A 14,905-nucleotide genomic window follows, 5' to 3' on the forward strand; every position below is an offset into this window, starting at 1 on the left:
AAAAAAAGGTTTGTTAGTGAGCCTGTAGTGTGTTTCATTTTTTGGTTAAAAACGGAAATTATTTCCTCTGATTTCATGAGCCTGGAAACTTGTCTCTGAGGCATCAAAGTGCCCCCCAAAAACACCATGCAGGACAAGGAATCTTCAGATCCGTTTAGAACTGTAGCCCTAACAGGCCTCTTTCTTCCATAATTTCACGGTTTGTTTGGAAAACTGCCCAACTATGACACTGTATCATCTGGGATAATACAAGCCCGGTGTAGTGAGTGACGGCTGAAAGCAAGCTTGTCTTCTCAAACAGCGCAGGAGATACTGCGTGAATTCCAAACGGAGACAGAAAAACAATTTTAAAAGTGCCAACCAGTATACAAATAGGAACCCCATGTCATGAGGTAACTTTGCAAACACAAAGCCTATGAGAAGTTAGAGTTACAGAGAATTCCACCCACTGTCTTGGTATTCTCTGGTGGTATCTGGTGCTGAGAACACCACTTTTACAACAACAACTCTTTGATTTGGCCACAGGCAGAAAGAGATCTGACAATCCTACATCTCTCTGTCCCCCTGATTTTTGGCAGGGGACACCCTGCTTGGGATGTCAGGAGAGCTGGTATCAAAAGCTGCAAAGATGAGCTGAAGCAATGATTTGAGTTCAGTGTTGCTTTACTCACATGCTAGTAATCCCTAAATGATGTTATATTTCATTCCACATTCACGAGGAATTCCATTGCCATAGCAACCGCAATGTGATACCAGAAGTTTTCCTGAAACTGGGGCTTAGAATATCGCCTCTCCTCCCTTGCAGAGCAAGAGGGTTGTGGTCTCCACGCAGCCCTCCAGAGATCACCTTCCCTGCTCCGCCGACAGCCCAGGCCCCAGCCACAGAGGGGGTGTTCTGAGCTGCGGCCCCTTGAGTCCACCTCCATGTCCCCCCCACTGTCTCTACACACGAGACCCCGTGAGGAGTGTGTCCTCATAGTGACTTCTGGGGTACAAATGAAACCTGAGAATGAAGTCAGAACTTTTCTTTAGAAAAAGTCTGGTAGGAAAAGAGAATGAACATGGATGAATTTAGAATTACTATTTGCATGAAAAAAAGAAGGTATTTTTCAGTTTCCTCTATCAATAACTCCTTGGAAGTAGGGACAAAAGACAAACCACCATCCGTGGAGCTGAAGAGGGGATTAAATACTCTACTGCTATCTCGGGGTGGGGCTGTAGAATATTGTCCTTTACTGCCTCTTCCCTTCTAAGACCTCTGCTCCCCAGCCCCTATTACTGTGTCCTCTTGTTCCCCATTGGAACCATGGCTCTGGGGCAGGTGGGGTGGTGCCCACCCGAAGCCCCCTGCCTACCCTCCATCCCTGCCAAGCCCCTGCGGTCAGTGAATAGGGCTTCACTGTTTGCTGGGCACTCCTGGTGGGGATGCTGGAGGACAGAGGCAGGCAGGCCTTCCCACTTCCTGGGACGGGAGCCGATCTGAGCAGGAGATGGTGAGGACTCCTCCATGGCGTCCAGACCCACGGAGCTGGGTCTGCAGAAACGGGAGCCCTGGTTCCTGTTGGGCATCTCAGCATGGGGACCTGACCCTCAGCTTCTTCATTCCTGACTCCACCTACCTAGAAGCTATGTGGGCCCCACACCTGCTGGGCAGGGCACTTGTTCCTGCCTCTGCCTTCCCCGCATGACCTGTGCCTCTCTGCTCCAGGCTCGAGGCCACGCTGGATTAAAACAGGATGACAGGGGTCACTAATACACCACACTGTGATGTGCCTGGCACATGGGTGTCTGTGTAGCCTCTCATTTACTTTCCTCCATACTGCCAATAGCCCCTTTCACAGCAGAGGAAAAGGCCCAGAGAAGTGGAGTGATGTGCCCAAGGTCACACAGCTGGGAAGAGGCAGAGCCAGACGGCACCCTTAGGCCTCTCTGGGAGCTGGTGGGGACTGCTGTCCACAGCACGGGCATTCACAAAATCCGTATAAAACCTCAATGAATCAGAAGGATTTGGTGGATGAATTCAAGCAGCATGAAGCAGAACCAAGCCCTGATCCGCGTGCACCGGCGGCCCCCATCCTCCCTGGCTCTTGCCCACCCTCCCTTGCCGAGGCAGCTTTCATGGGTTGTTTTTCCCTTGCATGAAATGAGAAATGCTGTTTGAATAACCGATGGTGAGGGAGGCTGGGCGCACTCTGAAGCAGAAATAAAAACCTTTAGAAAGATGCAATTTGGGGGATATTGGAAACTGGAGAACGGAACATCAGTCTATAAAATTCAACACGGCCAATGAAGCTGGAGCAGCTGGTCAAGTGTTTTAGCGCGCACAGGGCCGGGGTTCGGTGGGCATGAGGCTGGGCAGGGTTTTCAGACCGGGAACGTTTTTCCTGGGCTCATTTTGGCCTCATTTCCATAATGTGCCTCATGACTCCTGCAGCACTTCAGCGTGAGTTTCAGAAGCACAGCCGTGAACGTGTCCAAAGCTACTTCTACTCAGAGGGGAAGCCCGACCTGCCAGAGCTTTGCCTTCTCCAGGACACCTTTCCCCCTGACCTCGACTTCTGCTGCCACAGCCCAGACAGGATGGGAAAGCGGCCCTTCATGTGTCTGCAGGTGGCTTGGGGGGCGGCTGTAGGGGGCCAATAGACCTGTGCTCCCTTGCGGAGAACTCCCTGACATCCCGGCCATAGCACCATGAGCTCCTGTCCCATTAGGGAGAGCCTGAGCCCTGCCCCTCCGCTCTGGGTGCCCAGGCCCAGGCAGCTCTGATGCACCTCTCCATCACTGTTGCAGGCACTTGGTGGGTTCCATCCCTTCTTTTCCCCTCCCTGTCCTACCCCAAAGGTCTGCCTAGATTCTGCTCTCCAAGGCCCCCCCGCCAAAGGCAGGGGGTCTCTGGAGGTGGACATACACAGAACATGCCTCATTGAAACGTTGCTGAGGCTCCTGCCTTCCTCTACTGCCTTTACACCTCCAACCTGCAGACTCAGCACCCTGGCATGAGAAGATCCATCCCCAAAACCAAAAGCATAGGTGCAAGGAGGTATCTTCCTACCTTTAAGGAAACAGTCTTTGCTGTGGACAATGACAATATTCCTCTCCAGCAGGCAGGCGGCTCGGTGGAGTTCACAGTGATTCTCATAAAACCTCCCATCGGAGCCACACACGGGCATGTAGCTGGGCCTGCATGCCTCCAGGCACTGGCATTCGGGCTCCCCGGTCTCTCTGCTGAGCATGCACCTGCTCCCGCGGCTGCAGAACTTCTTCCCACAGGAGGCTGGCAGCCCATCAGAAAGTCCTGCTGAACACAAACACAGAGGGTCAGCTGCAAGCATTTGGGGAGGGTGGTCAAGGGCTTCCTTTGTGGTTCCATTTGCCAGTGAAGCCAAGGGCTTGGGGTCTGGGGTGCCCAAAAGAGTCTTTGCCCTACTAACAGGAGGTAGTCACAGGTGCCAAAAGCAGTGCCCAGCTGTACAGGGTTCAGGTTTTATGGCTCACACCAACCATCTCAGGCACACCCATCCTGGAAGGGAAGAGTAAACAGGGGACCACATGGAGGTAGCAAAGAGCCAATGGGCCATGCCAAGTGAAAGGAGGATGGCTTGCCTTTTGAGCCATGGCTCTCGTAATTGTACTGGAGGGAATGACCTGATGGGAGAAGGAGTTCTGTACAGGGGCAGGATGGGAAGGGTAAGCATGCCAGGAGTGATTCTAGGAGACACAGAGTGCCAAGCAGAGCAAGTGTGGTCAGATATGTGGGGCAGGCAGTGGGAAAAACGGCAGAGTCTAGGGAGTCAGTGTGGAGTAAGAAAGGAGAAAGCGATACTCTTAAATGTTCAGGATGGGGTCAGCCATGGCAGGGAGGCTTGAGCTTGACCTTTGTCTCTGGGTGAGAATGTGGTTCTCCAGGATACACACCACCAACAGTGGGACCAGTAGCCTTTCTCTACCGCCCAACCCTTTCTAGCACAAAGCAGGAAGCCACAGCTGTGGCAGGAAGGCTGAGACCGGGGAAATGGCTGCTGCCATGCTGCTGGGTGTCCCCTGCACCCAACACACATGTCCAGTGGTGTGAGGCAGTGGTGCCCAGAGCTCACACTCCCATGTGGGCAGGCCAGGAGAGCATCTTATTGCTGGAAGTGCCCACTTACACGAAAGGCCAAGCAAGCACCCCCAAAATGACATTCCATTCCACCAGAGGAGTTCAGAAAATGAGAGGTTTGCCATGCAGCATTAATGGCAGCAAACACAAGTTGAGAATAGGAAAAGGATATCGAAATACAAATAATTAAATCATGGATGCAGATTTTACGGCCACGGAAGTCTTTGCTTTTAAGTTTTAATTGTATCTTCTTCACAATTTTCAAGCGAGACAGAATGGCCCCAGTGGTCAACACTGAACCTTTGGCCCCAGCTCTGATCCCATGGGATTAAAACGTCTGGGGGAAAAACAACCTTCTTTTTCCTGTTTTCCATTAAGCCTGCTTTTCATCATTCTAGATTTGAAAGGAAAAAAATCAGTTATCAATAGATTAACTGCTTGATTCAATAATTCATTTAAATTCTTCCAGCCTTGGCAAGCTAAGAAATATTGACTTTTTCTTGAATCAAAATAAACTAGAAGGTCAAAATATCTCTGAGCAGTGTAGAAGTGCAGATCCTAAGCAGGCGTGGGAATCTTCTTTATCCACTTGGCTGATGTTTGCATGTCACAGTGGAGGCTCGGTGGCATTTATTGGCTCTGCACACGTCTTCCTGTCAAGGTTGACAGGTGAAGGGGAGCCGAGGGATCCTGGCAGTGGGAGGCCCTGGGCTGGAGGGCCTCCTCCACCCATGGTGTTGATGGCTGCTTTGTCACAGAGCATGTTTGATTAGCATGACTCTCTTGGGTGCTGCAAAATGGGTTACCCTGGAAAGCGCTGGCGGCTACTAGAAGAAACTAATACAGCTCTAAAGATACCAGCTTTTGTTTCTTTCCCAAGACAGCCAGAACACAAAGCACTGTCGCTGTATCACTGTTTTAATAAACTTCCCGTTGTGATGGCAAGGGCACCCACTCATCGCTACAGTTTGAAGAAGCAGAGCCAAAGTTTCTGAGTGTCTGGCCTCTCAGTTTCTGCTTCAGGGTATTTGCCCTGCCCAGACTATGCTCACATTCCAGCTGACTCAGCTCCAAGCACTCACCCCCTGGGGTCTAGCGCCTCTCTGAGGTGCTCACTGCCAGGGCGAGTCTGAGCCTCCCCGACGCTTGAATTCCCTTCCCGAGAATGTCTGCCCTGATGTCTGGATGAGAGAGACCCTGCAGGTATGGGACCTTTGTCCTCACAACAGCCTTGGACACTTTAGGAAACACAGTAGTTTTAAAAGCTGACCTCCTCAGCTCTGACTTGGTGTCACTGGTCAAACCTCAGGTTACAAGCAGAGATGAGGAGGGTAGTGGGAACACCATACCCTCATGGGGGAACCTTTTAAGGGAGACATCTCCCCTTGTCTCCTCTAGCAGAGGGCAGAGGGAAACTGGAAGGATAGAGGCACAAAGGGGAGACAAAGGTCCATGGAGGTGAGCCTTGTGGGGTAAAGGAGACTGGAATCTGGAGTGGCAGAGTAGGAAGAGACTTCAGAGTCCACCTAAACCAGCCTACGCAGTTATAGCCAAGCCAGCTCACAGTGGTTGGCAAGGCAGAGGGTGGGGGCAGAACCCCTGCCATCTTATCCTTTCTCGTCTCAAACACCACACACTCTGATTGCAGTGAGGTCCTTTGAAAAACAGCACTGGACACCAGGCCTCCAGTGCCCATGTATGAGTAGATCACAGGTGTGATTGAGGCCTCCCCCATAGGCTGTATACTGAGGAGTCAGTGTTAAGAAAACACTCCAGCCAACCTGTGCTCACTGACATTGCCAAGAACACTCAGGTTCGCCTGACATGGAAATGGGTTGTTGGCAAATATTTGATCTTAATTATTTGCAATTAAGACAAAAGTAGCTGAACAGCCATGCATCTGCTTTTCCTAGTCTGTGGCCAGCAGGCCTGGTGTTGAGCTGGGAATGCCGTGCACAGGGGTGGGCCTGGAATCCCATCCTTGGCTGCAGAAATGTGGACCAAGCTGTGGGTTCCTTGCAAAAACTAGCCCCTTGTCACTACTTCCTCCTTGTTACTAAAATAGAATGAATTCCCCAGTCCTAGCAGGATGGTGATAAAACAGTAATGGGAAAGGTAACCAAGTGAGACCGCCAGCAACTGCCTACAGTATTTATGAGGACGATCATGATGCATGAAAAAGATATAATATGCTTAATTTATAGTCATAAAGAAAGTCGTTTACCCAGGTTAGAAACTGATCATCTTACCAAATAAGCGGATTTTTGACACTAATTAAATTTACTGAACACAGTCAGAAATGGGAATTGTTATGTGAAAGTTACGGCACCAGAGAAACACATTCATCTGTACCAGTGGGTGCTAGAGATCCCCTCTGTGACTCAGATCAGGGTTCTTGATGTGAACTCATAGACCTCGGCTGCCATTGCCTCCCAGACAAGGGGAAGTGGCCCAGCTTAATGACAGTGGAAGCTGAGTCTGTGGGACCCTGTCAAGGGATCAGAGGAGGTGGGACTTCCTTTGTCCCCCATTGCAGGGGGCCCGTTTTCTCATCACTGACCATACCACATGGCAGTTTCCAAACTCTGACTCAGTCTCAGTAACCGGTGCTTTGGCGCAAAGTATAGCAGGGAGGTCTTCTCTCTCGGGGATGGTGCCGAGCAGCGCATGAGGGAAAACATGCTGGTTTTCTACTGTGGGATGCTAACCCTCATAGGCAAGCTTGCCCCGTGCAGCACTTCCCTCCAAGATCTTGTCCCTGGCTTGACTACTGAGAAGAGCCCCCTTGATGCCACCTCGGGAGGTCCCTACTCCTCATTCAGCAAAGGACTAGGGTTGAAATGCTTACTACCACATCCCACCTCACCGCGAAGCCACATTGAGGTGACGGCTTGGCTTTGAGCAGGCCAAAAAGAGTGGGCCATGGCCGCAGAAAGCATGGACAGCACCAAATCCCAGGCACCCCATGTCGACAGCCTCACTGCCGCCTGCCGTGAGCCCCAGGCCGGCATGGCGGTGGTCTCTGGCACTGGTGGCTGGAAGGTTCCCGTAGAACACTAAGTGCCCACCTGTTGGCACATACAGATAGATTTAATGCTTCTTTTCTGAGCAAAAATACCTACCCACCAGGGAGCTACAGCACACAGCCTGGGTCATGGTCAGGTTTTTTAAGGACCCAGGACTGACGACTTGCCGTTGGGAGCCCCCTGTGCACACGGGGGGGTCTGGATGGGGGCGGGCGTGCAATCCAGGAGCGCAGTTCATGGTCCCAGGATTCCCCAGCCTGACCCTCCTAAGAAAATGTATCCTCTCAGACAGGCCCAAGGTGATGGGAGCTGGTGACGTGAACTTGGACTCCCTCACGACAGAGACCGTATAAGTGCCTTGTCCGTAGCTGCAGACCCTGAGTTTGCGCCAGAGCACAGGTGGCAACAGTGGGGCGCTTCCCCCACACAGCCAGGTCACAGTCCTGGAGCACCTCCTCTGTGCCAGACCTGACTCTGGGAGCTAGGGACACAAGGCACGCCATGATATGATGCTCAGGGCAGGACACTGCATGTAGGGAGACACACAGGAGCGAGAACACAAACAAGAAACCACTGTGGGTTGTAGTCAACGCTAGGAAGGAAACAGACCGGTTGCTGTCATGGGCCAACTCTCTTGGAGTCAGAGAAGCCTTGTTGAGGTAAGAGATTTGACGTGAGACCTGAGAGAGAGGGGCAGAGCCCTGGGCCTGGGAGGGGGACAGCCTGGGCTTCACAGGAAGCAGCCCACTTGCTCGCAAAGCCCTGCTCCAAGACAGCGTTACCAGGCAGAGGCTGGCTGCCGGCTGGACCCTTGGGAAAGTGGGGTGCCTCTGGTTCGCTGGAGGCATTTGTCAGCCCGAGTCCTGAACGTTGAGAGGTCTAGTCGCCCTGAAGTTCAGCACGATGGCTCCATTCCTGGCGAAAGGGACTCACCCTTGAGCACTCCCACAGGCCAGAAGGCTCTAGGCACCCTGCAGGCTGCTGGTGGGGGAGGGAGCAGTCACCCTGGGCTCTCACCATGAGCCACCTTGGTAGGAACCGACACAGCCTATGGGTGCCCTGGGTGCCGGGGCTGCGCCAGCTCCACCTGTGCCTGGAGAATCTCATTCACATGGGGGGGGGGGTGGATGGGAAGAGGGTCTGTAGTTACCGCTAGGGAGATTCGCATTTCCAGGACCCAGCCAGAGAGGGCAGTGTATAGAGCAGCTACTGTTGACTCTCTTATGCCCTGCTTTACACTTAGAACACGGGAGCTCATCTCCTTTTCCTTTAATCCTTGCAACAGCCCCGTGAAGCAGATGCACGCATAGGTCGCACCCTGAATGTGTCTGTGGCACACGTACAGTCTCATTCTACAGATTAGGAAATACAGTCAAGAGGTAATTTGCCTGTGCTCAGATAAAGGGGGTGGGAAGCAGCAGAGCCTAGATTTCAATCAGTCTCACTCAAATCCCTTAGACATGGGACATGGGACAATCTGCTCAGCTCATGGGACAATATGCTCCTGCCTCAAGGAACTCATGCTGGGAGTGCCCACACATCCACAGTTTGAGCTTCTCCGACATCAGGATACCCCCAAACATTAGCACGCCTGGCCTGCAGGATCTCTGCTACTCACACACTGAGAGTGTGCAGCTCGGAGGCCATGCAGCACTTTCTCTATGGGCCGGAGGTCTGCGGTGCTAGGGGAGGAAGCCCTGCTGGGGTCTCTGAGCATCACAGACCCAAACCCACTCCTTATCATGCATGGACCCCGTGGCCAGTGGTCCCCTCCCTCTAATGGGATGCCTCTCAGCATTAACACCTTTCTGACCTCCTTCTCTGGATTTTATTCCCCCGCGAATTGTCCAGGTGACTGCTAGGCAGATGTGAATTCCTCTCAGTGACCCCAGAGTGGACCCAAAGCTGAGGTGACTGTGTGCTTCACTAAAGCAGAATTCTGACGAGCTCTGAAAGACATGACCAAATTTGCTAGGTCCAAACACTTAACAGAAATATCCAGTTACCCATTGCTGGAAGCTAAATGCACCTTGTCATGTGTATTGCTCTGAGATTATAAACCCAGGTCCAACAAACTAGCTTCAAACACCAACCATTTGGAAAGAGCCCAAATGTCCATCGACAGATGAATGGATAAGGAAGATGTGGTATATATATCTCTAGACACTCTCTCTCTCTCTCTCTCTCTCTCTTTCTCACACACACACACACACACACACACACACACAGGAACATTACTCAGCCACCAAAAAGAATGAAATCCATTTGCAACAATGTGGATGGAGGGTATTATGTTAAGCAAAATAAGTCAGTTGGAGAAAGACAAATATCGTATGACCTTATTCATATGTAGAATTTAAGAAACAAAATGGGGGAGCAGAGGGGAAGGGAGGGAAAAATAAAAAAAGATGAAATCACAGAGGCAGACCAGCCATAAGTGACTCTCAACTCTAGGAAACAAACTAAGAACTGCTGGAGGGAAGAGTGTTGGGGGATGGGGTAACTGGTTGATGGGCATTAAGGAGGGCATATGATGTAAGGAACACTGGGTGTTACAGGCAACTGATGAATTGTTAAATTCTACCCTGGAAACTAATAATAAAGTATATGTTAACCCAATTGAGTTTAGATAAAAAATTAATTAAAAAAACAACAATGAACTGTCAAGTCCAAGTCAGAAATGCCTGAAACAAGATGAAGGAAGGAAGACCTTCAACCTTCAGCTGGCTCTTTCTGGCCAAGGAGTCTGGATCTAACAGACGGCTGGTTGCCACGCACGCCCAATGTCTCTGGCAGGACTTTTGGAGGGTCTATTTCCAATTACAGATGAACACAATGCCAAAGCATACTTTCCAAAAGCTTAAAAGCGTGCCTCTCATGAGAATATAAAGTGAGGATGAGGTGAAGATTTATTTAACTCATTAATGAGAGGACCCACAGGAGAGAAGCTGGTTCAGGGGTACATGGGTGTTGGAGACAGGAGGGGGACTGAGCTGGCCAGGCGAGGCACATGCTGGTGAATGACAGGGCAAGAAGACACAACTTTGGGGGCTGTGTTCTCCACCAGGTGGAAACGGTTTGTATCTTTCCTGGAAGCAAATCTATGAGTTAGTGGGTAACTGCATAGTAAGGGCCTTCAGTGAGTGGTGCACAGCGAGACACGCAGAGGGGCAACCTCTGGTCCAGATCAAAATGACCCTGGGTGAGCCCATTAAACACTGTGCCAGTATGACCTGAGAGGATGTGTCACCCGCCCTTTTGTCTTATTCCCAAGTTTTGGGTATTTTCCCCAATACCATCAAGTGCCTGCAGTGATAGATGTCATTTGAAAAGGCTGCCACAGTGTTTCACCACTCCCCCCTATCCTGAACATCTCCTGTTCTTGGAGCGTCCAACCTCGCAGAGAGACCCCAGAAGGGAGGATACAAAGCCCCCAACCACGGAGCTCAGCTTTGCTCACGTGGGAAGAGAATTGTCACGTGGGAGAGCACCTGATGGAGCAGAGCAAGAGTGAGCTGGGGTAGGCTTGCGTCACCAGACACAGGGTTGAATGGAATGTCAGCACGGACCCAGCCCTGGGCTCCGACCCTACCAAGTCGCAGCCCTGCCAAGTCCCCTACCACCTTTTCCCTCTGATTTGAGAATGAAGATAGCAATAGTTGACTGCGTGACAGGATTGTTTTGAGGACTAAATGACATAATTCATAGAGGCTGGCACATAGGAAGTGCTCAGTTTAGACCCTCAGTTAGTGATGGGTTCAACAGGACTGGAAGCTATGAAGCCCCGTGCTTTTACTGACGTAAGTGGACACGAGTGTGGGCTGGTAACCATCGTCAGGAGGCCTGCCTTCATGAAAAGGTAAGCCTATTTACACTGATATATAAACTACAGCGACTAGATTTAAAAGGCAGGCTTGAAATAGCAAGCTTCAAAATATCTCAAGGACACTCTTCCCTTCACCATTTTCCTTGTGCTGGGGATTGGCTTGACTCATGTTAACTCTGCCCAGCCTTTAAAGTGAGGGAGTCTGGCCTCCAAGGTGAGGGAGGCCGATTCTCAGGGCCCAGGACTGAACTGCAGCTCAAACTCTGCAGGCTCCCCTCAACGCCTCAGGGCCTCCAACCTGCCAGGCAAGCCTGGAGCTCAAGTTCAAAGGCAGCAAGCCGCCTGGGCCCTGGTGCCTGCAGAGGTGTCAGACCCACTTACCACGGGCAGGTCCTGGCATCTCTCTTCCTTCTGGGAGCCCTTTGTGCTATTATGCCACCATGCTCTCTACTTTGTGTGACAACAGTGAACTGGCCTGACTCACGATTTCTAGAGTTTTCTCCCTGAGGCTTCCCATAGGCATATTCCATCTATGATGGGCTCCAGGCTGCTGGCCGGCACCTCAGCACTTCTCTCAGCCAAGAACAGCAGGTCAGATAGAATAGCAGGTCCTGCGGCGGGATTCTGAGCAGCTGCAATTCATGGTCACTGAGCGCTTTGGGGAGGAGGATGGGGTGTCTCTCTGGTTTCGGGGTGATGGCCAGGTTCTAATTCTTATGTTCAGAGTATGGCTTTGGGCTTGGCATGGAGTGGCTGCAGGAAATGCCAGGGGGAAAAAGACTGGATCTGATTAAGAGACTGCAGACACCCAAAACTGAGTCACTGGAGGTCGGAGGTTTTAAGGAAGGTGATACGGTGACACAGTGAGTAGTGGGCAGAGTGAATGGTATGGAAAACTTAGGGTGAGAGTTTGAGACCTGGGTTCTATCACAGCAAGTCTCCTTCCTGTGTGAGCCTCCTCAAGCTTCCTGAACAGGAGCATGAAGGGCTTCTGTAGAGATCCGGTGAGATGTGAAAAACAGCCTCGTGCCTGTGAACTTGGTGTACAAAAACTCATGTCTTAACTTGCATGTCTCTGGCTATAATAAAAGTACAAGACTCTCTTCTTTCTCTTTGCCTCTGTCTGCCCTATCCAGCTGTCTCAACTGGCTTGTGAAGGGTTATTTCAGAGACCTTCTAAAAAAGAAAAGCTGCATAAAAATTTGAAACACAATAGGATTTTTGCCCTTGGGAGAGTTTCTTTTGCAAAATGGTTTTGTTTTAGAGCGCTTCCTCCAAATATATTCCTGTCCCCAAGCTCCCGTTCTTTGCCTAAATCCTCTTCAGCTTGCATCTGTCTTATTCTCTGTCACCAGACCCCTCATTTTTCCTCCCGGTACCAAGCTCTCCTCTCCCCTTCTCTGGCTCCTCGGGGCTCCCTGCATCTTCGAGCTGAGGGGGCCAGATGTTGCCACTCTTGATGGGTCTCCACTCTCTCGCGGATACCTCATTACGTGGGTTCTTTCCTGCCTCTCCACCAACTAATGATTCAAGGCCATGACACCACAGGCTGCTTCCAATTATTTCAAGGATTATCGTGCAGACACTCAGCATGAGGCACTCTCCATGCATGAGGCACTGTGGTGCTCCCCCACATTTATACTCCAGACTTACGAGCGCGGAGGGAGCCCTACTTTCTTCTAGGGCCCTTTACCAGCTGCATAAGAGCCGCCCTCAGGTCGACACTTGGCCTTGTAGATCACTTAGCACAGATGTGTCTCACAACTAGAGAGAATAACATCCTCGTCTCCTTGATTATTCTGCTATTTATTTTTTTTAAAATGGAGCTCAATAAAATATCTAATATTAGCACAGAAAAATTTACTATTTTCCAATCAGGAGGGTGTTAGTTTCTCTTCTCAAAGATCTGTCCTTTGCTCTCAATGGGATTAGCAGCCATAATATCAAAACAAAGCTTAGTAACTGGATCAAAAAGAATATCTTTTCTTCTCTTGTCAGCACCCACCATCGGGCTTGTCTGAGCCAAGCAGCTGCTGAGGCCTCTGACAGGTGGGCACAGAGGCTCATGGGAAGCTGGCTTTCCTGCCTAAATGAGTAGACTGTCTGCTCTATCCCTGAGTATAGGAGAGCACATGTTGACCAGAGAGTAGGAGGCTTCCTCCAGCTCTCCACAGGAGCCCTACAAGCTGTCTACTCCCATACGGAGACCCCCCCAGCGTTGGCCAACCCCATCTCAGGCTCTGTCGATGAGACCGCTGCTTTAAGGTCCTTCACTGTGTGAACTTGAGACCCAGTGAAAGGCGGTGGGAAATAACCATTTACAGGAGGGGGCTCAGATGAATGACCAAAACTGGAACAGCCAGAGGAAGAGGATGACAATTTAACAGAGACAATGTGGTACTGGAACGCCAGGAGATCCGAGCACTGCTCAAAGAAGGGTTTTCAAAAGAACTATGATTTTTGAGCCAAAAAGAAAATCAGAAGAATTTAAGGACAGAATGGTCACTATGGAGACTCAAATTACTGGCCTCCATGATCAAGTACAGGACATATCTCAAAGCCCAGAGCAAAAATAGAAATAAAAAGGAGGCACCTGGGAGGCTCAGTCAGTTAAGTGTCTGACTCTTGATTTTGGCTCAGGTGTCCCTGTCTGGCTAAGGAAAAAGAAATAGAGGAAAACTTAAACATGGTACCTTAAATGGCCAACTACCGTTCCAGTTAAAATTAGGAGCCAGACAGGGACACCTGTCATCACCATTTTTATTCAAAAAGGAAGTATAAAAAGACAAGAAAATGAAATAATCAGTAAAAATTTAGAAAAGGTAACTGACAACTCTATCTTTTTGCTGACCATGTATCTGTATACTTACAGAGACTCCAGGGACAATATTAAACTGCAAGAGAGTTATGATGAGGTGGTTGAATAGACGATAAATATGCCAAAATTAATCATTCTTCTCTTCATTAGCAATAAATAATTAGAAATGGTAAAGGGAAAAACTGACCACTCATAATAATGGTAAAAATCATAAAATATTTATGAATAAATTTAACAAGAAAGCCATAGGACCAATACAAAATGACCATAAAATCTTATTGAAGGTCATAAAATAAGATTTGAACAAATGCAAAAGCATTTCTTATTCTTGGGTGGAAATACATTACCATAAATTTACAAATTTAATGCAATCCTTTAGAAAGGGGATGAAATGATCTTAAGGAGCTCATTTGGAAGAGTAAGTGACCCTGGATAACCAAGGAAAATAAAAAAAGAAAAGGGAAGGGATTTGTGCCTTTATCTCTGCTATCAGAATATCCAACCACAAAGCTGCTAGTGCTGTGATCGCGCCAGTGATACAGAGTGAGGAAGAGACAAATCAAGGACTGTAGATGCGGCAATAAAATAGGAGAGGGGATCCAGAAATATATCCCAGTGTATATACATGAAAGTCTGGTGTATGACCAGAGTGACCACTGCCCTGGGGAAAGGAGAGGCACCTAACAAATGGTGCTGGGCAACCAGCTCTCCACCTGGAAAACTATCACACTGGAACCCTGTCTCACACCACATACAAGTCAAATTCAAATAACTGTAAATGGCTAAATTATTTTTATTAAATAATGACTGTGAAAGGATACTTCATGGACAGCGTAAAGACTGCAACACGGGGAGCAATTATGTACTCATGGACCCATTTCAAGAAAAAGAACAGTGTTCTCTGTTCCGAGTTTCTCCATAGCCCCCTCATTTCTACTCAGAGGTAAACATTATCCTCAATTTTGTGTTTATTCTTGCCTTGCTTTTGCTTTGTTGTTCGATCTTACTCTTTGTATTTCTATGCAATATGCTGCTTGTTCTAAATGTTTCTGAATTTTATTTTACATAAGTGAATCACTCATACTGTATTTACTTATCTGAGACTTCATTCCTTTGTTCTGACACTGTGTGGCTTC

General features: G+C 49.4%; 1 protein-coding gene across 3 annotated transcripts in view; it reads right to left on the minus strand.

Moving 5' to 3' along the window:
• FSTL4 (follistatin like 4) overlaps positions 1–14,905 on the minus strand; it is a 717,149-nt gene that overhangs the window by 213,335 nt on the left and 488,909 nt on the right. For 2 of the 3 annotated variants that reach the window (XM_047730849.1, XM_047730848.1), the window contains one exon: positions 3,053–3,298. In XM_047730849.1, coding sequence (XP_047586805.1) covers positions 3,053–3,298 — 246 coding nt within the window. The remainder of the gene's footprint in view (positions 1–3,052; positions 3,299–14,905) is intronic. The other variant, XM_047730850.1, reaches the window with a different exon arrangement.

Source organism: Lutra lutra, chromosome 5 (assembly GCF_902655055.1).
Source record: "Lutra lutra chromosome 5, mLutLut1.2, whole genome shotgun sequence".
In the NCBI taxonomy this organism is placed as follows: domain Eukaryota; kingdom Metazoa; phylum Chordata; class Mammalia; order Carnivora; family Mustelidae; genus Lutra; species Lutra lutra.